The sequence below is a fragment of the Petaurus breviceps genome, unplaced genomic scaffold (assembly GCF_028583685.1).
Source record: "Petaurus breviceps papuanus isolate PSGF00001 unplaced genomic scaffold, PetGlider_PUasm1.0 175, whole genome shotgun sequence".
NCBI lineage: Eukaryota > Metazoa > Chordata > Mammalia > Diprotodontia > Petauridae > Petaurus > Petaurus breviceps.
Window position 1 is genome coordinate 68,136,116 of NW_027185764.1, and position 27,322 is coordinate 68,163,437.

Here is a 27,322-nt window from a genome sequence, read left to right on the forward strand (position 1 = left end):
CTATAACGTATGGCAATTTTATCTACTTTCAGCTTTGAAACCTTAAAGTGTGTTCCTTTTGTAAGGTTTTCTACAAAGATAATGAAATCTTAGTGCAACGTAATCAATTCAAATTCAAATTTTATTTTAAAAATATTTTTTGTTATTCTAGAATCAACTGATAGTAAAAGATATTATTTCCAAAACCAATAAATTAGAGTATTTCTGGACTTTTTCCCTAGTGCCAAAACAATTAATTTTTACTGATTTCTAAACAAGCACGTACTGTAAAAATACAAGATTATGGATAAGTTTGAGCTGTTTTCTATTGTAGCCATTAATTACAAGTTCACATATTAATCCAAAGCCAAATATTTCAGTACTCTAATGGATCTATGATTTCATTACTGTAGTTTCTACAGCAATGTAGATTTCAACCTACATATGCCTGTTCACTACCTCTACAACTCTTGTCCTCTTATAAGATTGACAAAGGTGGTACATTCAATGTACTAGGACGCCTTCTCACATTCTCTTCATAGTCCAAGGATCAGCAGAGCATGCAAGCTGCCCTTGGTTATCCACTGCTCTTCTGTGACCAGGCCATCTTTTTCCTATCATATCCTGATGATTTTGATGACTGATTGCCACCCATAGGGCAGGCAAGTCATCCTAGAAGAGGCAACAAAATATACTGGGGGAGATAAGGGAGGGGTGTCAAGACTCAGGGGAGTCATACCACTATATCACCTTGATCCCCACCTCCCTAAGACCCCAAGAGCTAGAGAAAGCTGAGGACTTTGGTAACCAAGAGCTCTGTGAATGGCAATGCCCCACCCCCATAATGCCAGCCCTGCTTCTAAACTGGCCTCTAGACTGGCCATAACTGAGGGTAGCAAACTCTGTGGAGGATGGATTCACAGTCTTTGCCACCAAGACTCAAGAGCTGACCAGCTACCATTAGTGAAAAAATAAGCCTGAGAACCTCTGGAAGGGTAGTATGGCTTCTCCCCTACTCCCATTGACCATGCTTCCCAAACAACTCCTGAAGGCACTACCCAAGGAATAAACTCTTACAGAGATGTGACCAGGCCTCTTTAGCATACTCAGAAAAGAAAGCTCTTGCCTCAAAGTCCTTGACACTGTCAAATGAAGATCAGAAAGGGATATTATTTATATCAGTAGAATTAACATTAAAGAAGATTCATTACCATTGGTTTTGCTGCTGCAAAAACAGCAAAGGATCATGGGGCCTTTTTACCTCCTATAGGTAGTGTTCTCTCCCTCAACAGAATGTAAGCAGGGATTATCTGGTTTTAATATTTGAATCACTAGCACTTAGCACAGTATTTTGCACAGAGTAATCACACAGTAAATGTTTTTTCATTTCATGACTTTATTCCAACACTTCTCTTATGTGGTTGTTTGTAATGAGCTATAGTATATTCATACCCAGCATGTGGCTCTCCAGCACTACTTGGGTGATCAACTTCAATTTTTCAGTGATTGTAGTGTTCTTAACTCACAATAAATATAAAATATATTGATATTAAATATTAGAAATACATTAGCATTAAATAAAAAGTCAGATACATTTTAAAGAGAGATGTCTATTTTCCTCTTAAAATATGCTTTCAAACAAAAAAAGTTAATGATAATGTAAAGAGAAAAGTCAATTTTATTTTATATAAAATAAGTTTTAGTGATAACTTTTGTGTTTCTACTACAGTCATTTCAGGACACATTCCTAGCCCTTCCCTTGGAATGTGGCTGGAATTCACATAGCTTGAAAAAATGGACCTATGGGTTTTTGTGTATTGCAAACTCAATATAAGTCAACAGTATGATATGAAAATCAAAAAAGATCTTATGATTATAGATCACAGCAAGACAGGCAAAGTACTAGCATTAGGGAGCTCTGGTCACACTGAATACTGTGTTCAGTTCTAAGTGCCACATTTTAGGAAGGGCATTGATAAATTGGAGAGCATCTAAGGAGGGCAACCAAGATTTTGAAGGGTCTTAGGTTCATAACACATGATCAATTATTGGACTTGGTTATGTTTAACCTGGATAAGAAATGCCTTAGGTTCAGGAATGTGTTGTAGCTAACTCTTGGAAAAGATGACTGATAAGTTTTCAATGTGAATATTTACACCTTGGAAATCAGCAAATGCTACAAATCAGGGTCTGATTTATTATTTTGTTGACTATCCAGGCTTAATGATGGAGAAAATGTTAATAATGCAGATTAAACTCAAAAGTATGTATTTTCCCCCAGAAAGTTGGTATTTAACATTTACTAACACATATCTAGACATAATAACCTGTCTTAAAATATCTGAAGGGCTACCAGGCAAAAAAAGAAATAAATTTGTTCAGCTTTGCCCCAGGAGGCAGAAGCAGGAATAATGGGTAAGATAACATCTGGGGCTTGTATGGTGCTTTAAAGTTTACTAGACACTTTACATGTGAGGCAGGTATAATATCCTCATTCTACAGATAAGGAAACTATGTCTCAGAGAAGTTAAATGATTTGTCTGTGGTTGCACAGATAATGAGTATCAGAGGCAGAATCTAAATGCAGGTCTTCTCTATTCTAAATATATCACTTTATCCACTATGGAGTTGAAAAATTGGCAAATTTAGATTTGAGATGAAATAAAACTTCCTAACCATTAGTTATTCAAAAGAGAAATGGGCTGCATTAAGAGGTAGTGGTCTCCCCCTAACTGGAGTTCTTCAAATAAGAGTTGAATGGTCACCACTTATAGATATGTTGGGAAGAGGATCCTTATTCAGGTATAAAATGAACTGGATGACCTCTAAGTTAAATTCAGGTATAAACTGAACTAGACGACCTTAAAACTTTGAGATTCTGTGATACTGACTGAAGAAGGGTAAAAAAAATATTGTATTTTTTTTCAAAAAAAATGAAAAGTGTAGGCCAATGAGCTTGACTATTCCTAGAAAAATTATTGAACACATTTTTAGAAGGGACAATTAATGAAAACCTAGAAAAGGAAGTAATGATTAAAAAACAGCATGGCTTCATCAAAAACAATCAATCATTTATTAAATGCTTACTATTATGTAAGGCTCTGGAGATACAAGTGTAACCTGTAACTCAAAGCCTATTTGCAAGGGACTGTTGTTATTGGTGAAGACTGATACTCAATGTTCCACACCTGCATGAGAAGCAGAGTTGGTGAGAATTTTGGAAAAGAGACATCTTGCTCTTCTGGCTTCCAGCTCCAAGATAGAAGAAGAAATGTAGTTTAAGTACCACATCTCACCAGTCAGATTGGCTAAGATGACAAAACAGGAAAATGACGAATGCTGGAGAGGATGTGGGCAAACTGGAACATTAATGCATTGTTGGTGGACTTGTGAACTGATCCAACCTTTCTGGAGAGCAATCTGGAATTATGCCCAAAGGGCTATAAATACTTTCATACCCTTTGATCCAGCAATACCACTCCTAGGGTTATATCCCAAAGAGATCGTAGAAATGGGAGAAAGACCCATATGTACAAAAATGTTTATAGCAGCTCTTTTTGTGGTGGCAAAGAATTGGAAATTAAAGGAGTGCCCATCAATTGGGGAATGGCTGAACAAGTTGTGGTATATGCATGTTATGGAATACTATTGTGCTATAAGAAACGAGGAGCAGGCAGTCTTCATATTTACCTGGAGAGGATTAAAAGAACTGATGCTGAGTGAGAAGAGTAGAACCAGGAGAAATTTGTACACAATTACAGACACAACGTATGTGTGATGACCAACTTTGATAGACTGGACTCTTCTCAGCAATGCAGTGATATAAGTCAATCCCAAAAGACGCATGATGGAGAGAAAAATGTGCATCCAGAGAAAGAACTAGAAAGAACTAAGTTTATATCCAGGTGGAAGCAAAATGCCTGATCTTTTTCATTCTCTTATTTGTTTCTATGTCTTCTTTACCATTTTTCATTCCAGCTGGTACAATCCGTCCTTATAACCTGACCAATGTATAATTACAGATCCTATACTTGACTATAAGCTGCCGTGGGGGGGAGGGGAGGGAGGGGGACAAAATGTGAAATTCAAGGAATTGTGGAATTGAATCTTGTAAACTAAAAGGAAACAAACAAATCAATAAATTTAAAAAAATTAAAAGGGGATAATAATAGTACCTATCCAAAAAAAAAAAAAAAGAAATGTAGTTTAAGATTCTATTCAGGTGGGGAAGCTAGGTGGTGCAGTAAATAGAGCATCGGCCCTGGAGTCAGGAGGACCTGAGTTCAAATTCAGCCTCAGATACTTAATACTTACTAGCTGTGTGACCTTGGGCAAGTCACTTAATCCCAACTGCCCTGCCTTCTTCCTTCCAAAAAAAGACAAAAAAAAAAAAGATTCTATTCAAGGACAGATTCTTGACAGGGAGAAAAGACTCTAGGAATATGCCATGTGGAAAAGCCAGAATCTCGAACATCTTTCTATTCCCCCAGCTTACTTTACTATTAGACACTTTCCCCCACGGATGAGATCTGGGATTTTTGTCTCCCTCTCTGTGTCTTTCTCTGAGATCTCTATTTCTCTCTCCGTCTCAATTCCTCCTCTCAATGAGCTTGCATTCTAACAGGGTAATACAAGTACATGTACAAATACATATATATCATAAATACAAATATATACAAAGTAGTTAAATATGAGGTAGTTTGGGAGGAGTTAAATGGATCAGCAAAGACTCATGCAGAAGATGGTGTTTAAGCTGCATCTTAAAGGAAGTGAGGTAGAGGCACGGTAGGAGTGCATACCAAAAATCAGGGATAACTAATGCAAAGTCTTGGAGATGGGACATGGAGTGTTGTCTGTAAGGAACAGAGAGAAGGTCAGTCTGGCTGGATCACAAGGTATAGGAGAGGCAGTAATACACAATGAGGCTGGAAAGATGAAATTGTGACCAGATTGCACCAGGGCTTTAAAAGTAAAACAGAAAAGCTTTTATTTTATCCTAGAGGCAACAGAAAGCCACTGGAGTTGGATGAATTGGTGATACATGTGGTGAGATCTGTGTTTAAAGAAAATTACTTTGGCAGCAGTTTTATAGCATTCACTGGAGTGGGGAGAGACTTGAGGCAAGGAGACTGCTGAAGCAGGCTGTTGCAATAACCTAGGTGAGAAGCTCAAAGGACCTTAATTAATGTGATAGTTGTGTAACTGTAGAGAAGGGATTGGATGTAAGAGATACTGTGAAGGTAGAAATACAAGATTTGGTAACTTACTGGATATATGTGGTAAAGGAGAGTAAGGAGTTGAAGATAATGCTAACCTTATGAATCTGGGAGTCTGGAGGGATGGAGGTACCTTATATAGAGGTAGGGAAATCTGGAAGAAGGCAAGCTTTAGGGAGAAAGATACTTAAGTTTTAGACATGCTGAGTTAAAGATGTTGCTTCCCCCATGTTTTTCAACAAGCCCTGCACCCCCATCCCTGCCTCCCCAGCCAGGTACTTGCATCAATCTGCAGACATGTGTCCACCAATCAAATTTTTTAGCTCATACCCTCACCTAATTATCCATTTATTCTTTCCCTTCATAGCTATCAATCAAATACAAATACCCCTTCATTATATTAGTGTCATCATATTCATCAACTAAATGGATTAGATGTTGTTTCAGACTTTTGATTTTATCAGTATAGGGAGATCTCTAGGAAAGAAACTCTCTCTACCAATGCAATAATTCTACAAAGTATAGTTTTTCCTGTAGGGACTGAGAAGTTAAGTTATAAGTATGTATCAGAGGTAGGACTTGAATTCAGATATTTCTGAGGCCAAGGCTGGCTCTCTATTTATTATGTCATGTTGGCTCCCTTGGATTAGAAAAAACAAACAATAAAAAGACATTCCCTTCATTTTGAAGACGTGGCATCATGCAGTGGAAGAAGTAATGCACTAAGAATCAAAAGGTCTTAGTTCAGTTTTTTGTTCTGACACCAATGAGGCAAGTTACTTAACCTCAGTGAGTTTTAATTTCCTAATTTGCAAATGAAGATTATGAATGATGAAGTTTAAAGATGATAACTAAGGGCCCCTCTAGCTCCAAAATTCTATAAATGCTTTTTTTTTTGGTGGGGGGAAGGCAGGGCAATTGGGATTCAGTGATTTGCTTAAGGTCCCATGACTAGTAAGTGTTAAGTGTCCAAGGTTGAATTTGAATTCAGGTCCTCCTGACTCCAGGACCAGCGCCACCTAGCTGCCCCTATTCTATTTTTATCCTCTTGTATTAGACTGACCTTAGGATTTTGCCCCAGTTTTCTCCTTCCCATCATTATCAAATTTCTTTTAAAAGTAATCTACACTGATGCCTTCACTTCTTTAAACCTATTCATGCTCTTCATTCTTTTATAGTATTTTTAACATTGCATAAATTGTTTTCTCAAAAGTCACAGTGTAAACACAAAGACTTCAGCTTCTGGGATAAGAACTCACTATTTGACAAAAACTGCTGGGAAAACTGGAAAATAGTATGGCAGAAATTGGGCATAGACCAATATATTACACTGTATAACAAAATCAAGTCCAAATGGTTGCACAATCTAGATATAAAGGCTGATACTGTAAGCAATCTGGGAGAAGGAATAGTTTACCTATCAAATTTATGGAGAAGGGAAGAATTTATGACCAAACAAGAGATAGAATGCATTACAAAATGCAAAATGGATAACTCTGATTATATTAAACTGAAAAGTTTTGTACAAATAAAGCCAATGTAACCAAGATTAGGAGGGAAGTGGAAAATTGGGAAAGAACTTTTACAACTAGTGTCTCCGATAAAGGTCTCATTTTAAAAATATACAGAGAACTTAGTCAAACATATAAGGATACAAGTCATTCCCCAATTGATAAATGGTCAAAGGGTATGAACAGACAGTTTCAGAGATAGAAATTTTTTTTTTTTTGCTTTTTGGAGTGGCAGTTGGGATTAAGTGACTTGTCCAAGGTCACATGGCTAGTAAGTGTTAAGTATCTGAGGCCAGATTTGAACTCAGGGCTGGTGCTCTATTCACTGCACCACCACTCCCCCAGAGATAGAAATTAAAGATATCTATAAGCATATGAAAAAAATGCTCTAAATCACTATTGATCAGAGAAATGTAAATCAAAACAATTCTGAGGTACAACATCTCACTGGTCAGATTGGCTAAGATGTCAAAATAGGAAAATGATAATGCTAGAAAGTATGTGGAAAAACTGGAACACTAATGCATTGTTGGTGGAGTTTTATAGCCCATTCCTATAAATGTTACCTCCAATTGTCTTGAGGTACACATGCCAGAAAGAGTCTGAACGTAGATGGAAGCAAACTACTTGCTCTCTCTCTTTTGTGTTTTGTTTTGTTTCATTCCTTCTTTCTCACTGCTCACTCCACTGGTTATAATTCTTCTTTACAATTTGACTAATGTTTAATGTGAAGGTATTTGTAGAATCTATATTGGATAGCATGCCGCCATGGGGGGGAGGAAGGAGAGAGAGGGAGAAAATTTGGAACTCAAGGGATTGTGGAACTGAATGTTGCAAACTAAAAGTAAGTAAATAATTTTTTGTTTTGTTTTTCTGTTTTTAATTTTTTAATAAATAATTTGTTTAAAAAAGTCACTCAGTGATACTTGTGATTTACTGAATTCAATGAAATTTTTTCAGTCATCATGCTCCTTAATCTTTGAGCAGCATGAGTACTGTTAAGTATATCCCCCTACTATACCTGTCACACTTTCACAGTCTACTCTCTATGATAGTTATTTGTGTACATGTCTTATCATCTCTATTAGAATGTTAAATTCCATTAGGGCAGTGACTGTGAAATTTGTTTTGTTAAAAATTTCTCCCATAACACCTCACATAACAGATTACAGATAAGTGCTTAGTTGCATTCTCAACAAGTATTTATTTAATGAACAAATGAATAGTGACTAGTTTGATATGAACAGAAATAATTTTACTAAGCAACTAAGTATTTGTTAATAGCAATCCTGTCACTGAAGCTGGAAAGAACAGGAACTAAAGAAATTTCCATAACTGAGACAGAAAAATGGGTCCTTTCCAAATTTTAAGCAAAAAGCTGGGAGTTGTAGAACCATATTAAAAATCTCTTTTTACGTTCAAATGAAAATATTAAGATTCACTTTAGGAAAGCTGTAGAACAAAAGCTAAGGACTTTTCTTAAAAAAGTGAATTAAGGGTGATGACCAAATTTAACTCCAGCCTAGACGAGATCATTGCTTTTCATCCACTTGAAATCATGTCCCACCTAAGGCAGTGTTCTTTTTTTAAATTTAAAGTTAAAATATTGATCACAGGGAGAAAAAACCCTTGTCAGTGCATTAAGAGAATGGTTCAGGAAGGAACTGAGTAGAGGCTATTATGGATTGTTAATCACAAACTATATATTAACACACTACAAACTTTTCCTACTTTGAGATTCCTATAAATGTTACCTCAAATTGTCTTGAAGTACACATGTCAGAAAGCATGGTGGAAATATGCCAGTTTAGGAATCTTTCTAAGCTAGAAATAGCTTGGACATTATATTAATGTTAAATAAAACTGTTTTTGGAAAAACTGCTTCTAAAATGCAGAATACAGTATTATTATATATATTTTTCAACAGTGTATATTTGCCTTGGGGCAGGTAGGTGGCAAAGTGAGAGCACCAGGCTTTTAAGTCAGGAAGACCTAAGTTTAAATCTGACTTCAGATTTACTAGTTGTGTAACCCTAGGCAAATTGCTTAACCTGGTTTGCCCCATTTTTCTCATTTGTAAAATGAGCTGAAAGAAATGGCAAACCACTCCAGTATCTTTGCCCAAATGGGGTCAAGAAGAGTAGGATGTGATTGAACAACAAATATAAATTGTAATTATAAATGTTTGCTTTAGTGAGTTACCAGGGTTGACCTGAAATGATAAATTTCTATCTCAGAGATTAACCCTCTAATAAATGGTTTTAAGATCAGTAACTTACACTCTAGCTGAAGTGGTTTTACAGGTAATATGTCCATTTGAGTTGGAAGCAGGTTATGATGACACAAATTTGAAGTCCGACGTTCCAAAGTATCTGTCATTGTCATGCTCAGTCCCTCTTGCTTCCAACATCCTTCTTCTAACAAGTCAAGTATATGAATTTCTACCTCAACAGGAAACATTCTTTTCAAATCTATAATTGAATAGTGAATTTGAGGGTCTTTGGTTTGTGGCACTAAAAAACAAATAGGCAGAAATAATTCTTAACACAGTTGCAAAGAGAAGTTTAGAAAAACATCATGGAAATATAGCTATATTGTTATGAAACATTTTATACTTTAAAAATGATTATGAACATTCCAGTCATCTTTAACATTTTTCCCAGAAAAAACAAAACATTGGAAATAGCTACACCTAAACTTTTAAAATAAGTTTGATTTAACTTGTATAGAGTAAATAAAATGGAAAAAACCCCCAGAAAATATTGTTAAGTCCAAAAATTTCCAACTTACTAAGGAGTAAAATCATGAAACAGATTAGTTGTCCAAAATGAACAAAAGAGATGTATGGTGGTCAAGTCACAAATAAGTATTTCCCATTTTTTGAGAAGATTGGCACACTGCTGTTTTCTTTTAATAAAGACTGAACCACACTAATGGTAGTAGAAGAAATCAAAATTTATTTTGCTTATATATTCTTTTTTTTTTTTTAAGCAATAGGGGTTAAGTAACTTGCTCAAGGTTACACGGCCAGTTATTTCTCGGTGTAGTGCTGAGTATCTGAGCCCAGATTTGATCCCCAGGTCATCCTGACACTGGAGCCGGTGCTCTTACTCGCTGAGCCACCTGGCCGCCCCATTGCTTATATAGTCTAACACTGAATTACAATTTGGAAGAATTTGCAAAAATTATACTTAAAGCATAAAATACAATTCTTTAGATCACTAAAGAGAAGTATCTCATAACGAATTTCATCTTGTATAGGCTAAAAAAAAGAGTGATTTGGCATTAACAAACCCAAATAATTATAGTTTTGGAAATGTACTTATTTTAAAAATACTAAAGTTTTAACTTCTGTTGAGAAGGATGAATATATATAAAACAAACAGCTAAGAAAATAAATACTAAAAAGGACTGCAAATGATTTTGTATGCATTTGTAAACTTCTATTATTAGTTATGAATTCAATTCAACAAACCCTTATTTGGTGTCTACTATGAATATTCAAAGATAAATGAAAGTGCTACTGCCCTGAAAAACCTAACCTTCTGATTTGGGATGATACAACATGTATATGATTAAATATATACAAAGTAACCTCAAGAGAAACAGTGTTAATGATAGCTTTTTAAAAAAAAGAAAGGTCCTGGGGATGAAGGTGGAAAGAAGGGAAGGAAGACCAAGATTCTATGAAGCAGGAGGACGAAGTACATTCAAGATATGGGAGACTATTTTGTCAGTCAGTTAAGAGTCATTTTTTAAGCATCTACTGTATACCAGGTACTGTGCTAAGTGCTGAAGATACAAAAAGAAAACAGTCCCCATATTTGAGGAGTTCACAATAAAATGGGGAGGGGGTGAGGGAGGAGACAACAAGCAAATAAATATGTACAAATAAGCTATATGCAGGATAAGACATAATCAACAGAAGGGAAAAGCACCAAAATTAAGAGGTGCTGAGGATGGTTTCCTATAAAAGATGGAACCTAAGCTGGGACTTGAATGAAGGGAGAAGGCAGAGATAAGGAGAGAGAGTATTCCAGGAATAGGAGACAGCCAGAGGGAATGTCCAGAGCTGAGAGATGGAGTGCTCGTGACTCTGGATCAAAGACTGTATGGGTGGGGAATGAGGCGAAAGAAGACTAGAAAGGTAAGGGAGGTCTAGGCTAGCCTGGAGGTGATAAGGAGTGAACAGAATTTATTGTGTAGGAGGGTGGGGTGATGTGGTCAGACAGGAATGTAGGAATATTGCTCTGGCAGTTGAATGGAGGATAGCCTACAGTGGCGAGAGACTTGTGGCAGGCAGATGCAGCAGCAGGTTTGTTTCTAAAGAAATAGAGGCAAGGAAACGAACTGTGAACAGGGAACAGCTGGCAGGCAAGTTTGCCTGGAACAAAGTATATATGAAGAAGGATAAGATAAGAATTTAGTATAGTGGTAATCAAAATGGTTCTGTTAGGCACTAGAGATACATAGATTTAAAAAGTGAGACAGTACCTCTCCTCAAGGAATCACAGAATTGGAGGGTTGGAAGGGCCTTTAAAGGCCATCCAGTCCAACCCATACACCCCACATCCCCATATAATATTTTCAGATGTTAAACTTCAAACTCTTCCTGAAGACTTGCAAGGAAGGGAAGGAAGGGAAAACCCACCATTTCTTGAAGGAGTCCATGTCACTCTTAGCTCCAACTGTTAAGAAGGTTTTCCTGACATAAAAGCTTAAATTTAACTTTTTGCACCCCAGGAACAAAAGGAAAAAGGTCTAGTCTCTCTTCCAAAAAATATCCCTTCAAATACTTAAAGAGAGCTATTATATTTCCTCCCCACTCCCCACCACCTTAATCTTGACGGGATTTAGGCTCTCCACCATCCTGGTTTCCCTCTTCTGGACATTCTTCAACTTACTGATGTCCTTACCATGGCTCCCAAATTGAACACACTATTTCAGATGAGCTCTGAAAAGGGCAGAGTATAGTGGGACTATCACCCGCCATTCCTGGAAACTTCCCTTTTCAAATGCAGCCCAAGGTTGCATCAGCTTTCTTAGCTGCCACATCACACTACTAATATGTTAAGCTTTCTGTATACTCAAACTCTCAGATCTTCTTCAGAACAACTGTTGTCTATCTATGACTTTCTGTTGTTTTGGTACCCAAGTGGACGACTTTACGTATATCTCTACTGAATATCACCTTCTTAGTTTCAGCCCAATTCTCTAGCTGAGCTGTCTCTAATGCTCTAGCTTGTCAAGATCTTTTTGGCTCCTGACCCTGTAATCCAGCATGTTAACTACCCTAACTGGTGTAGTACCCTTCCTTGGTGCCCTCTGTACAAAGGAGCATGAATTCTACTATGTGGATACATCTTGCACACAGATGAGTACATACAGGGTATACACAAAATAAATATGCATGGGTTGGACGGAAATCCAGAAAAGCCTTTGGAAAGATGAACCACCTGAGGTTGAGTCCACTACCCTCAACAAAGAAAGGATTTTGGGGCTCCAAGAGGAGATGGCAGAGAGGAAGGAGCATTCCAGGTAGGAGGGACAGCTTCTCAAAGGCAAAGAAGTGGGAGATGGAATGTTGCGTGCATGGAACAGCAAGAAGGCCAGTTTGGCTGGTGCACAGAGTATAGGAGGGGAAACAATGTACTATCAGTCTGGAAAGATAGGCTAAAGTCAGACTAAGAAGGCTTTAAAATGCCAAATAGAGGAGTTTGTATTTTGTATTAAAGGCAATGGGGAGCCACCAAAACCTCCTGAGCAGAGGGCTGACATTGTCAGACCTGTGCTTTGGAAATATTACTGTGGTAGCTGTGTGGATGATGAATTGGAAGCAGGGAGATCTATTAGAAAGCTATTGATGTTATTTAGGCAGTAGGTGATAAGGATTTGACCTAGACTGGTTGTAGTATGAATAGAGAGAAGGGGATAAATGGGAGAAATAAAGGGAGATAGAACTGACAAGACTTAGCAAAAGATTGGATATGGGAAGATCAGAGAGAATGAATCACAGAATCATAGACTTAGCTAGAAGGGACCTTTGAGGTCAAGTCCACTACCCTCATTTTATAGGAAATTGAGACTCAGAGAGATTAAATAACTGACCCAGGGTCACATAGTTATTAAGTATACAAGGCTGGATTTGAACTCAGGTCTTTCTTTTTTTTTTCTTCAAATTTTTAATTTATTTATTTTTAGTTTTCAACATTCATTTCCACAAGATTTTGAGTTACAATTTTTTCTCTCCCCATCTTTCCCCTACCCCACCCCAAAATAGCAAGCCTACGGAATACCCCTTCCCCCAATCTGTTCTCTCTTATATCCTCCCCCTTCACTCCCCTAACTTTCTAGTAGGGCAAAATGGGTTTCTATACCCCAGTACCTGTATATCTTATTTTCCAGTTGCATGTAAAAAAACAATTTTAAAACATTTGTTTTTAAAACTTTGAGTTCCAGATTTTTTTCCCTTCTTCCCTCCTCACTCACCCCCCACTGGGAAGATAAGCAATTCAATATAGGTTGTACATGTGTAGTTACCCAAATCATTTCCATAATAGTTATATTGTGAAAGACTAACTATATTTCCCTCCATCCTATCCTGCCCCCCCCCCACTTATTCTATTTTCTCTTTTGACCTTTTCCCTTTTCAAAAATTTTTGCTTCTAACTACCCTCTCCCCCAATCTGCCCTCCCTTCTATCCTCCCCTCCTCTTATCCCCTACCCCACTATTATCCTGTAGGGTAAGATACCGAATTGAGCGTGTATGTTATTCCCTCCTTAGGCCAAATTCAGTGAGAGTCAGATTGTCCCATTCCCTTTCACCTTCCTGCTCTTCCCCTACTTTGCAACAGTTTTCTCTTGCCTCTTTTATATGAGATAATTTACCCTAATCTATTGCATCCTTTCTTCTTCTCCCAATAAATTCCTCTCTCACCTCTTAATTTTATTTTTTAGATATCATCCCTTCATATTCAACTCATCCTGTACCCTCTATGTATACAAGAACATACAAATGCCCACACTCACATATATATTTATATACACATATATCCTCCTATACGTACATATATATACACATATATATACATATATATTCCCCTCAGCTATCCTCATACTGAGAAAAGTCTTGAGTTGCAATTACCATTTTTCCACATCAGAATGTAAATAGTTCAACTTTAATAAGTTCCTTATGATTTCTTTTTCCTGTTTACCTTCTCATGCTTCTCTTGCTTCTTGTATTTGAAAGTCAAAGAATCAAGAATGCTTGAAAGTCCTCTATTTCATTGAATGACCATATTTTTCCCTGTAGCATTATATTCAGTTTTTCCGGGTAGGTGAATCGTAGTTTTAGTCCTAGCTCCTTTGACCTCCGGAATATCATATTCCAAGCCCTTCGATCCCTGAATGTAGAAAGTGGTAGGTTTTGTGTTATCCTGATTGTGTTTCCAGACTGTTTCTTCCAGACTGCTTGCAGTATTTTCTCCTTCACCTAGAAACTCTGGAATTTGGCTATAATATTCCGAGGAGTTTTCTTTTTGGGATCTTTTTCAGGAGGTGATTGGTGAATTCTTTCAATTTCTATTTTGCCCTCTCATCCTAGAATATCAGGGCAATTTTGCTTGATAATTTCTTGAAAGATGGTGTCTAGACTCTTTTTTTTTTTCATGACTTTCAGGTAGACCGATAATTTTAAAACTTTCTCTCCTGGATCTATATTCCAGGTCAACGAGATATTTCAAATGGCCTTCTATTTATTCATTTATTTGGGTCTGTTTTATAGTATCTTAATTTCTCATAAAGTTGTCCAATTACTCCAATGTAATTTTGAAGGAGTTAATTTCTCAGTGAGTTTTTGAAATTCCTTTTCCATCTGGGCAATTTGACTTTTTAAGGCATTTTTCTCCTCATTGGCTTTTTGGGCCTCTTTTACCATTTGAGTTAGTCTATTTTTTTTTTTTTTTTGCTTTTTGGAAGGCAGTTGGGGGTTAAGTGACTTGCCCAAGGTCACATGGATAGTTTTTGTGTTAAGTGTTTGAGGCTGGATTTGAACTCAAGTCATCCTGACTCCAGGGCTGGTGCTCTATTCACTGTACCACCTAGACACCCCACAGAGTTAATCTATTTTTAAGGTGTTATTTTCTTCAGTGTATTTTTGGGTCTCCTTCAGCAGGCTGTTGACTTGCTTTTCATGATTCTCTTGCATCATTGTCATTTCTCTTCCCAATTTTTCCTCCACTTCTCTTACTTGATTTTCAAAATCCTTCTGGAGCTCTTCCATGACCTGTAACCAGTTCATTTTTTTGGAGGCTTTTGATGCAGGAGTTCTGACTTCACTGTCTTCCTCCCACTCCATACCTTGATCCTTTTTATCCCCCAAAAAGGATTCTATCATCTGTTTGTGCTTCCATTGCTTACTCATATTGGCAGCCAATTACTTTTGAGCTCTTTGCCACAGTAGAACTCTGCTTCCAAAATGGAGAGAGCTATGTCCCAAATCGCTGGGGTTTTTGCAGCTGCCAGAACTATTAGATGGGCACCCTCTCTACAGCCCCCACACACTCTGGCTCACTGGTCACACACCCCAGGACCACCACCCAAGACCGTGATCTGGATCCAAGCAGGTCAAAGCAAAAGCAATTATCCTCTGAATGGTTGCTTGGTCCCCCTACATTCTGCAGGCTAGGAGCACTAGAAGCAGCCATGCGGCAGTGGCTGCAGCCACCGTGCCTCCTCTGCTTCTTGCTCTGGGGGCAGTAGCCAGACCACGCTTCCCCTATTCCCAACAAAGTTCCACACTGACATTTTACTTTGTCTTTGGCATTTTTGGATTGAGAAGTCTGGAAACCACTACTGCTGGTGATTTACTCTAGTGAAGTTTGCTCCATCCACCGCTGCTGGTCAGGGCCACTCTGGGGCTAAAACCATGGCTCAGTTGGGACTGTGCTCTACTCTCAGTATGCTGCAATGGATCCTTCCTGCTGGTCTGCTGGGCTTCCTTCAGTGGGAGATTTGTTTCTCTCTGTCACTTTGTGGGTTCTGTAGCTCTAAAGTTTGTTTAGAGTCATTTTTTACATGTATTGGAGGAGGTGGAGGCCGGAGCTGCACAGAAGTCCTGTTTCTACTCCGCCATCTTGGCTCACCTCTAAACTCAGGTCTTTCTGACTCCAAGCCCAGCCCTCTAATCACTGTGCAATCTAGCAGTTGACTCTCAAGTGGTGAACCTGGGGGCCTAGAAGAATGTTGATACTCCTGACAGAAATAGGAAATTTATGAGGGGGATTTGGTTTGTAAATCCTTAAACATGCCTCCTTAGCTTCAAGGAACCCCAAGCTCAAGTCTCATTTTCTGCAGGAAGCCTTTTCTGGTATCCCAGCTGGTGCCTTCCCATCTCAGATACTTTTCTATCTGTTCTGAATATCCTGAATGTACCTAGTCATATAATAATAATTATAACAGCATTAATATACCACTTGCTATGCACCAGGCACTTTGCTAAGTGCTTTACACTTATCTCATTTGATCTTCACAACAACCCAGGGGAGGTAAGGGTTTTGATTATCCTCATTTTACAGATGAGGAAACTGAGATCCAAAGAGGTTAATAACTTGGTCAGGGTCATACAGTAGTAAATGGCAGAGTGAACATTGAAACCCAAGCTCTACCCCTAGACCCATGGCTTTTCCTACTATACGGAACTGATAAAAATACTATGATGGTAGAATTTTCCCACTTTAACAAAAAGTCTCATTATATAATGAGAGTGTCATTTCCATTACTACAAAAACTCCCTTCTTTTTTATTCATGACTGGGAAAGTATATTAATTTTCAGTAACATAGGTTATATGCTTTTAAATATTTTTAAGCATAGTATACAAGTCTCTGAAGAACTAATATAAGATGGCTTATCTAAAATCAGTTTCATCAATTACTATATTATGAATACTTTCTGAAGCAAAAATCTTCTTAGGAAGAAACTCAGATTAATGAAAATTTATCACAAAAATGGATTAAAAAAAATAACTGGGGTTAAGTAATTTGCTCAAGGTTACATGGCCAGTTATTTTTTTTTGTGTGGGTGCCAAGTATCTGAGGCTGGAACCGATCCCAGGTCTCCCGACGCTGGGGCTGGCACTCTTACTCACTGCGCCACCTGGCTGCCCCAAAAATGGATTTATCTTATAGTAATGACCTTAATTTTCAATTTATTGTTCTGTCTCCAAAATTTGCATGGCAGGTAAAAATTAAAAAAAAATTAGATGTTTTCAAATGTCCAGATTACTTGACTAGCTATAAAATACTTGAATGCTTAATAGAAATTTCACTTTTCTGTTGAATATTTTACTGTATATTTGGCAAACTTGTATTCCCTATGAGGCTCTAAGTTCCATGGAGGCAGAGTCCATTTCATCTTTAGGGACAGGAAATAGAGATACACCTTGGAAAGTAGACAATCCCTGATTTACCAACCTGTGACCCCAAATGACCTGTGCATATGAAATTCTGCTTCCACATACATACTACTGCTTGATTCTACTGGTCCCTCACTCCTAGCATTTACACCCTCATCCTCATCCACTAAAGCTACTGAGTCTAAGAAAAGTAAAATGATTTGCATAAGGGCAGTAAAGCTTGTCTCTTAGTCTTGTGTTTTTCATGTTGCCTTGCTTATATTATGGCTTAAATAGGCTTGCATGGGTTAACCTAAGAATCTAACAGTTACTTATATACACCATTTCTATGGGAAAAATTTGTGCCAAATTCTTAACAATTGACTTCTAAATGAACTTCTGGAACACAACTCATTGGTGTGTTGAGCGCTGTGTGTATGTATAAGCTTGCCAACAAAGCCCTTTTGGTGCCTTATTAAGTATTTAGATGTATTTCCTAGACCTAGATTAATACTATCTAGCATTTCTTGTGCATGTAGTTTCCATATCTAGATACACTTTCCTGCAGAAGCTTAGCACACAGGCATTCCTTACCTGTAAGTAAAAGAGAGTCCAGGGAACTTCGACAGTTTTTTGACAACAGCTCTACCCTGCATTTCTTAGTGTAATTTTTAGTTGGAGTAAAATTACTGAAAAATATTTATATTAAAAAGTTTAATTCTAGGACATGTAGAATTTTTTTCCTTTTTTTGTATTATTTAGCTGAGAAAAAGTAGATTTTTCTGAGCTTTTTTTTAACTTTGAAAAATAAGAATACTAATCCCATTTTATAAATGTAAAGACTGAGCTAAAAAGCACTTTTTTGAATTCAGATTGCCAATACGCTGACAAGAAGTTTTTATCCCTCAGTCATCTTCATGAATGATAGTGTCAAGAGAGGAGACACTTCTCTCTACTGGCATTTATGGCATACTCTACTATCATTTTTAGCTCTCAATTAAGCTTAACTTAGGTACTGCTAGTTGAACTAAAAGTTCAGAGATTGGGTCAGATATGATTCCAGTCAATCTGACTGATGCTGGTGTAGTTTCAGGGCCAGATATGGTTCCAAGTCTGGAAAATGTTAGAATATCTAATTTTCCCACATAATACAGAAAATTTGGACATTTTGTGGCAAAAGGAGGCAACCAAGTTTTTTCATTAAAGTTTTTTTCTGATGCTGAATACCTGGAGATTCTAAATTGTGGAAGCAAATATATAAATGGCAGGAAAGAATAACAAAAAAGGAGGTGAACTTCTGCTGAACAGGACCTGTAGGTCCTCAGGAAAATATGGCAACTCTGTATGACATTTTGTGAAAGCAAGTCTAAAATGTATGTGCAATTGAGTCATGGGCCAAAATATCTTTATGGTTTAAGAAACCATTGGTAGGGGAAGAAAAGTTTTCATATTCCATAGGGTAGGAATCATGTCTTTGTATCTCTCACTGTGATTGTCCTGATGCTTTGTACATAGTAAATAATAAATATTTGGTTTGCTGATGGATATTGATGTTGATAGAGTATTTCATAAAAGAAGAAAGTAGCCTCAGAAAATGTGTGGCATTGGAGTCAAGATGGCGGAGTAGAAACAGGACTTCCCCGGGGCTCCAGCTTCCACCTCCCCCAATTCATGTAAAAAGGAGACTCTGAACAAACTCTGGAGCTACAGAACCCAAAAAATAACACAAAGAAGCTAACCTCCCACTGAGGAGAGCCCGACAGGCTAGCAGGAATCCGCCAGTGCAGAGCTCTGGGAGTCGAGCCCTGCCCCACACAGCCTGAGGTTTTAGCCCCAGGGCAGGCCTGACCAACCACCAGCTGGAGGTACTCCAGATCACCAGCAGCTGTGCTGATTTCCAGAATTATCAACACATAGATGCAAAGGACAAAGTGAGAGGTCAGTGCGGTGTGGACTTTGGGATCCAGTAGTTGGGAATGCACAGGCTTTTGCCCCCAGGGAGAGAAGCCTCCAAGGAACCGCAGCCGTACAGCCACCCCCATGTGGCAGCTTCAGCTCCTGGCCTGCAGAGTGTAGGGGGACCAAGCACCAGTCCGAGGGGTAATTGCTCTTGCTTTAACCTGCTTGGATCTGGATTGCAGTCTAGGGTGGAGGTCCTGGGGTGTGCAACCAGCTGGCCAGAGGGTGTGGAGGCTTCAGAGAGGGCACCCAACTAATACCTTCAGCAGCTGAGAGAATCCCAGCATTTGGGACAAAGACCCCTGTCTGGTGGCAGAGTCCTACTGTGGCAAAAAGCCCAGGGGTCAAGTGACTGAGGGGCAACATGAGCAGGCAAAGGAAGCAAAATAAACAGAGTACCCCAACTTCACACTCCTATTTTGGAGACAAAAAGGATCAAAGCATGGAACAGGAGGAAGACAGTGAAGTCAGAACTCCTGCACCAAAAGCTTCCAAGAAAAACACGAGCTGGTTACAGGCCATAGAGGACCTTAAGAAGCAAGTAAGAGAAGTGGAGGAAAAATTGGGAAGAGAAATGAGAACAATGCAAGAAAATTATGAAATGAGAGTCAACAGCCTGACTGAGAAAAATAACACCTTAAAAAATAAACTAACTTGAATGGCAAAAGAGGCTCAAAAAGACAATGAGAAGAAGAATGCCTTAAAAAGCCAAATTTGCCAGATGGAAAAAGAATCTCAAAAGCTCAATGAGGAGAATCATTCCTTCAGAATTAGACTGGAGAAAATGGAAGCTAGTGACTTTATAAGAAATCAAGATGCTGTTAAACAGATCCAAACAAATGAAAGAATAGAAGGCCATGTGAAATATCTCATGGGAAAAACCACTGACCTGGAAAATACATCCAGGAGAGATAATTTAAAAATTATTGGACTACCTGAAAGCCATGATCAAAGAAAGAACCTAGAAATCATCGTCCAAGAAATTCTCAAGGAAAACTACCCTGGTATTTTAGAACCAAAGGGCAAAATAGAGGTTGAAAGAATCCACCGATCACCTCCTGAAAAAGATCCCCAAAAGAAAACTCATAGCTAGGTTCTGAAATTCCCAGATCAAGGAGAGAATATTACAAGCAGCCAGGAAGAAACAATTTTAATATTGTGGAAACACAATCAGGATAACACAGGATCTGGCAGCTTCTACACTGAGGGATCGAAGGGCTTGGAATATGATATTCTGGAGGGCAAAGGAGCTGGGATTATAACCAAGAATCACCTACCCAGCAAAACTGAATATCATGTTTCAGGGGAAAATATGATCATTCAGTGGAATAGAGGACTTTAAAGCATTCTTGATGAAAAAACCAGAGTTGAATAGAAAATCTGACATTAAGATACAAGAAGCAAGAGGAGCATGAGAACGTAAACAGGGAAAAGAAACCATAAGGAACTTATCAAAGTTGAACTTTTTATATTCCTACATGGAAAAACTATAATTATAACTTAAGAAACTTTTCTCAGTATGAGAATAATTGAAGGGAATAGAAATGTGTGTGTATGTGTGTGTGTATACATGTCTATATAGGAGGGTATATGGGCGTATGAATACATATGTGAATGAGTGTATATATGTTTACAGGAATACACAGATAGAAGGCACAGGACCAATTAAATAGAGGGATGATACTTAAAAGGAGAAATTAAGAGGTGAGAGAGGAATATAATGAGAGGAGATGGGGAGAGACAGAAGGGGTAAACTCTCTCATAAAGAAGAGGCAAGGGAAAATGATTATAATGGAGGGGAAGAACAGGAAGGCAAAAAGGCAAAACCTTATTCTCATTGAATTTGGCTCAGGGAGGGAATGACATACACACTAAATAGGGTATCTCACCCTACAGGACAGTAGGGGGAAAGGGGATGAGAGAGGGGATGATGGAAGGGAGGGCAGGCTCGGGGGTGGGGGGGAAAATAGTTGGAAGCACCCACTTTTGAAAAGGGACAGAATCAAAGTAGAGAATAGAACAAGGGTGAGGTGAGATAGGAGGAAGGAAATATAGTCAGTCTTTTACAATAGATCTACTATGGTAACGTTTTGCATAGCTACACATGTACAACCTATACTGAATTGCGTATTTTCCCAGTAAGGGTGGTTGACAAGGGAGGAAGGGAATGAATCTGGAATTCAAAGTTTTAAAATCAAATGTTTAAAAATATATAAATACTATTATTAATACTATTTTACATATAATTGGGAAATAAGATATATAGGTATTGGGGCATAGAGATCCACCATGTCCTACTGGAAAAGTCGAAAGGGGTATGGGAGAAGATATGGGAGACAGCAGACTGGAGGAGGGGATATCCTGTTGGACCATTATTTTGGGGCAGTGGGTAGGGGAGAAACGGGGAAAAAATTTGTAACTCAAAATATGGTGGAAATGAATGATGTAAACCAGAAGTTAATAAAGCATTTGAAAATCTTAAAAAAAAATGTGGCATATAAATAAAGTGCATCATACAATTAATCAATCAACAAGCATTTATTAAGAGTACTGTCCTAGGAACTGAGGATACAAAGACAAAATTGAAAGGCTGCTGTTCTCAAGCCTTACATTCTGTCAGGGGAAGCAATGTGTACACATACATAAACGGGAAACAGAAAATAAATATGTGCTAATTTTGGAGAAGAGGAACTAGAAGCTGGGATTGGAATTCAGGAAAATTTCATGCAAGAGCTCATGTACTAAGCTTTGAAGGAAACTAAACATTCTAAGATGTAGAGATGAAAAGAGAAGGGCTGGGCAAAGACACAGAGATGAGAGATGGATTATCGTATAAGAAGAACCACAAGGTAGCCAGTTTGACTGGACCAAAGAGGATGTGGAGAACAAGGTATATAAGGCTGGAAAAATAGGTTAGAACCAAACTATTAAAGCCTTTAAATGTCAAGCAGAAGAATTTGTTTATGATCCTAAAAGCAACAGGAAGCAACTGAAGATTATTGGGTAGGGAAGTGAGATGTGGTCAGACCTGTACTTTAGGAATGTCACTTTGATAGTTGTGTGGAAGGTGTACTGGAGAGATGGAAGAGTCTGAACACAGGGAGATCAGTTAGGAGGCTGTTATAATAGACAAGAGGTGATGAGGGTCTGACCTAGGGTGCTAGTTGTTCATACGAAAAAGTGGGATAGATGTGAAATAATTATAGAGGTAAAGTCTGAGGGTAAGAAAGGGTAGAGGCAGGAATTATTACCCTATGTAAATCTTCAGAGTTGCTTCTCAGGGCATTTATATAGGTCTATTCTCAGTTTGGTCAGAGAATTGAGTTTATGTCTCCTAAGGCAAATCAAATCAGCATTATTAAATTGATGGTCCCAATGTAGAATTAGAGAAGCTGGCACTCTAGAAGGTTAAATGAATTGTCTAATGTTACATATCAGTAGTCTATCCATAACTGTTTTAATATTCATTTTTGTTATTGGTTATTTGTATTTGAACAAACAAATGGAGCTATCAATTTCAAAAGGAAAGTCAATTTAAAACATTTTCTTAAGAGAATACTACTCTGTTTAGAGAAGAATGGGGAAAAGCATATTTTTCCTTCCACATAGGCTAAAAGAACCAGACAGCTTTCTCTAGAATATGGGAAAATTTGACCCCACAAAATATATTTAATTAAAAATGAGCATTTTTGGAATAGAATATTATCACATTTTTACTTACATATTATAAACAGGAGAAAGTTGATATGTTTGAAGTCCAGCATGTATTGGATTTACTAGGGAATGTTGGGTTATTAGAGGTGGAGGAGTTAAAGGCATTTCTAATTCCCCTGAAAGACATAGACTGTGAAAAACTGAAACTGGGGAGGGTGAGGAAGAAGTCACAATGTGAATGGAAAAATGAATGGATTTAATTATTATTATGGATTTTCCACAGTAATTCTTTTTTTCATATTATATTGGACAAAGGTTGTTTCACAAGCACCAATGGAGAACTTGACCTAAAAGCTAGCATGAATTAAACATGAAATGAAACTGATCAAATACATAAAAAAGAAGCTCATGCTGGAGCTAAAGCAATTTTAAAGAAACTCTAGGATTGAATTTCAGTGTGGTATAGTGGAAAGTGGGCTGTACTTGGAGACAGGAAAGCCAGAGCTTGAATTTCACCATTACTTACTAAGTGACCATAGGTAAGCCACTTAACTTCTGTGAGTTTCAGTTGCATCATCTCTAAAACGGATACCTTGCATCATCAATCAAATGAAATGATGGATACAAAATCCCTTGTAAACCTTAAAGTACTATATAAATGTTAGCTATCACCACCATCATATCTCAAAGTGGGGAAAGATTCAAAATAATGGAAAAGATGGCAGAGATGGCAAAAATACAACTGAGAAGACATCAGCAACTACCTACCCATCATAGAACTATATCATCTCTATAAAATTTTTTAAGATCAGATTAAAGAAATCAGCGATTACAAACTTTTCTCCTTAAGAATTTGGCTATGTACTCCATTGGTTATAACTCTTCTTTACTAATGTGTAATGTGAAGGTATTTGTAGAACCTATATTTGATTATATGCTGACATGGGGTGGGGAGAGAGAAGGAGGAGGAAGAGAAAATTTGGAACTCAAAGGATTATGGAAATGAATGCTGTAAACTAAAAGTAAATAAATAAATTAAAAAAATAATTTTAATAAGATATGAAGATGAAGATGATGCACATGAAGATGGGAGATGAAGGGATGCACATTTTTGAATCATGGGCCTTGGAAAGTTTTCAAGTGATTTTTGCATAGAATTAATATAGAACATCCATACATCCCAGTAGGAGGAAAACACAAGATCCTTTCTGCTATTTGTCACACTATTGTTTTATAAACAAAAGGCCAGAAGTTACACATGTACATTTATTTGATAATACTGGAAGGAAGAAATAATTTAATGGACCCAGGAAACATAATATCGACTTTGAAGAACTCCACCCCACAAAAAACAAAACAAAATAAACCCCCCACACATAGTTTCTCCATTAAATAACCTGGTGCTCTTTGACTAATCGTCCATATGGGAATATTTTTCAGTTGTTTTACTGTTAAACAAAATTGGTTGTCTTTTATCTCCTGCATTAAGAAAACGTATATTGGAGTGGCTAGGTGGCGCAGTGAATAGAGCACCAGCCCTGGAGTCAGGAGGACCTGAGTTCAAATCCAGCCTCAGACACTTGACACACTTACTAGCCGTGTGACTTTGGGCAAGTCACTTAACCCCAACTGCCCTCCAAAAAGCAAAAAAAAAAACCCCAAAAAACCAAAACCCAAACAAACAAAAAAGAAAACATATTTTTAGACACATAAATGAGCTCTGGGATTTGGGGAGAATGTAAAGTATCAGCTCTTAGGAAAAAAAAAAAAACCCAGAGGCATTTCTATTAAAAATTTTGCTTCCTTGTAAAAAAAAAAAAAGAATTTGGCTATGTGTAATAGTAATAGGAATCTGAAGATCTTTTTTGGCTCCTTAATAGGTTTAGGTGAATTTGAGAACCTTATTTGAAAATATACTCTGCCCCATGATAGGCTGAATGTGGTCACATGGAGACTGTGGTGGGAGGATTGTTTTTCAAGAAGGCACAACTTTTGTTACTTTGTAGTTAAATGTGTCACTAGGGTTGTGATTTTCTCTGATCCTGGAGAAGGCTATATATACTTCTGTGATGAGGTTTTGCTTTGGGGCTTACTTATGGGAAGAGTTGTGTGATTTGGCCACATGTGACTCTGGGCAGCTGTTGAGCCCCTCAGCTTTGAAATCCCAGATGTTGGTGCTTCTCTCTCTGGTGACTATCTAGGTATGAATGTAATGGTCAGACATTACTGTCTGCTGAATTGTTATTTTCTCTGTATTTTTGTCTGCTTGCAACTTGTTTGTATTCTCTGAAGTTCAGGATGCTGACTTTTTCCCTTGAACTAGATAAATGATACATGTTTGATTGATTAAAGTAAGATTGTTAACCCCTTTTGAATTGCTTTCCTTTAGAAAAGCAGATCAAAGAACCTGTGCTAGCAGCCATCCTGTGTGTGCTAGGGTGCTTGCTGTTATACTATGAAAGGGAGAAAAGGCACAGGGAAATAGTTTGAGGGGATAGTAAGTTGTGAGCTGTTTTGTTTTTTGAATGAAAAAGCCTTTACTCAGTTCTTACTATACATCAGGCAGTATGTTAAATACTTGGAGTACGAAAATAAGTGAACAAGACCATCTCAGTCATCAAAGAGCTTACATTCTAATGGGGGAGAGAGGAGAAAACATAAAGGGGAGCTAGACCATTAGGAGGGGGTGGAGAACAGGGGCATATAGTTGGGAAATAATTGGGAAGTGGAATGGAACACTGGAGAGAGTTCATCTGTCAGAGTTCAGTGTCCCAAGGCCAGGGTCCAGAATCTTGTATTAGGGGATCCTTGAAAGACGGAATCTCATCCAATCCTGAGTAGCTGAGGGGATGTCCTTCAAGGACTTGGGCTCTGCACAAAGTTTATGGATGGTTTCCCAGGTCTCTTGGTATAGCTTCTCCCCCAAGTTGGCTTCCACCCGCTCACACCAAGCTGCCAGCTTGGGCTGCCCCTGTGAGTTTTTTTTTTTTTTAAGGATGGAGGAGACCTGGGAATATTTATAAGCACTGGGGAATTAACCAGAAAATAAATTTCTGCAAAGCTATAGACTAGGATGAAATGACATGGATTTCTGTTGATTGAAATGTTCACATGTATGAGCTTACATATACACATAAATATCTTTATTAAGTGCTCATCAATTATTAAGAAAATGTAATTTTGCATGCCAATGCTTTGTACTGATATATGTGGACTCTAGCCTACATAGTATATGATATATGGCCATATAACCTGTGATACAAGATGTCACAGAAAAGCAGCTCTAGATTAAAGTTGTTGTTCAGTCATTTTCAGTTGTGTCTGACTCTTCAAGACCTCATTTCATTTGGAGTTTTCTTAGCAAAGACACTGAAGTGGTTTGCCATTTCCTTCTCCAGCTCATTATATAGATGAAGAACTGAGGCAAACAGGGCTAAGTGATTTTCCAACTGTGAGGGATGACTTGCAGTGAAGTTTTCCCATTCTGAACATTCTACATATGTTCTTATTACTTCCTTATATTTTGTAATTAAGTTCAATATTGCTTACACACACACACACATATAAATCATTGTGTATTTCAAGGTAATGTAATAGCTATTGATTATTAATACAATTGATTGGATTAACTATTGAGGCCAAATTAGAAGTGTTTTTAGTTTGGGGAAAGGAATGGTAGTTGAGAGGTAGCAAAGGGTTAAGTTTCTATAGAACTGCAAGAATTGCTGAAACAAGACTATTGATAAAAAGTATTAGACAGTAGCCTTGGGAAAAAGTTTGAGTTCCCAGAGAACTCCTAGATAATACTAAAAATGAAGTAATGTTGGCAGCAGCAGGTGGATTTGACCAATCAGAAAGTAGACAGTGGCCTTGGGACACTCAGGCCCAGATAAGGACACATCTAGGTTGGACTGAAGGAGGTTCAGTATTCTGAGGTTGTTACTGTACTTGCATAGTGGACCTCATGTATTATGTATATTATTGAATAAAATTAGAGCCTCATTAGTAATAATTAGGTTAATGTTTGGGAGGGGCGGGTAACCCTTGCTTATTTAACCCAGTTTCTGCTTCTGTACCTCAGCCTCCTCTCTCTCAGTGCTGTCCCAGAGACTGGACTGCCTGCTTCTCACGATATTCTAATAAAACTACCTTCACTTTGAGAGGTCTCTGAGTAGTCAATTTGGGTCACCCCACACAGTTTTGGGAGCTTGTCCAGGATCATGTGACTCAGTGGGGAACAAAAACCATCCCTATTTGGAGGAAAGTGCCCGTGGGACATTTTGTTCCTGTGGTCTCTGGAGTAGGGCGGTGTTTCTCCTTCCTGCTGAGCAAAGTGCCCAAAGCAGAGAACCTCAGTGAAGGAGAAGATGAAAGTAACGGATCCAAAGCTCCATGTGCAGTGGTTGTGATTGAGCTTGCAGTCAGGAGAACCTACACACATGTAGCTGGAAGGTCAGCACTCAAGAGTCTGGGGGCCAATTGGCTAGGTTGAGGGAGACCCGAGAGGAAGAGCCTCTCATGTGAAATTGTGTGTGGTGAAACAGACTGCAAAAGGCCCCAGGGAAAAGGACTCTTTAAGAATGCTATATGGTGACTGCTGGCAGGTGGGT

At 38.0% G+C, this 27,322-nt stretch overlaps 1 protein-coding gene across 1 annotated transcript in view; it reads right to left on the reverse strand.

Moving 5' to 3' along the window:
- Positions 1 to 27,322, reverse strand: part of SHOC1 (shortage in chiasmata 1) — a 142,630-nt gene that overhangs the window by 72,649 nt on the left and 42,659 nt on the right. Inside the window, exon 10 of the mRNA XM_069085313.1 lies at positions 8,986 to 9,219. Coding sequence (XP_068941414.1) covers positions 8,986 to 9,219 — 234 coding nt within the window. The remainder of the gene's footprint in view (positions 1 to 8,985; positions 9,220 to 27,322) is intronic.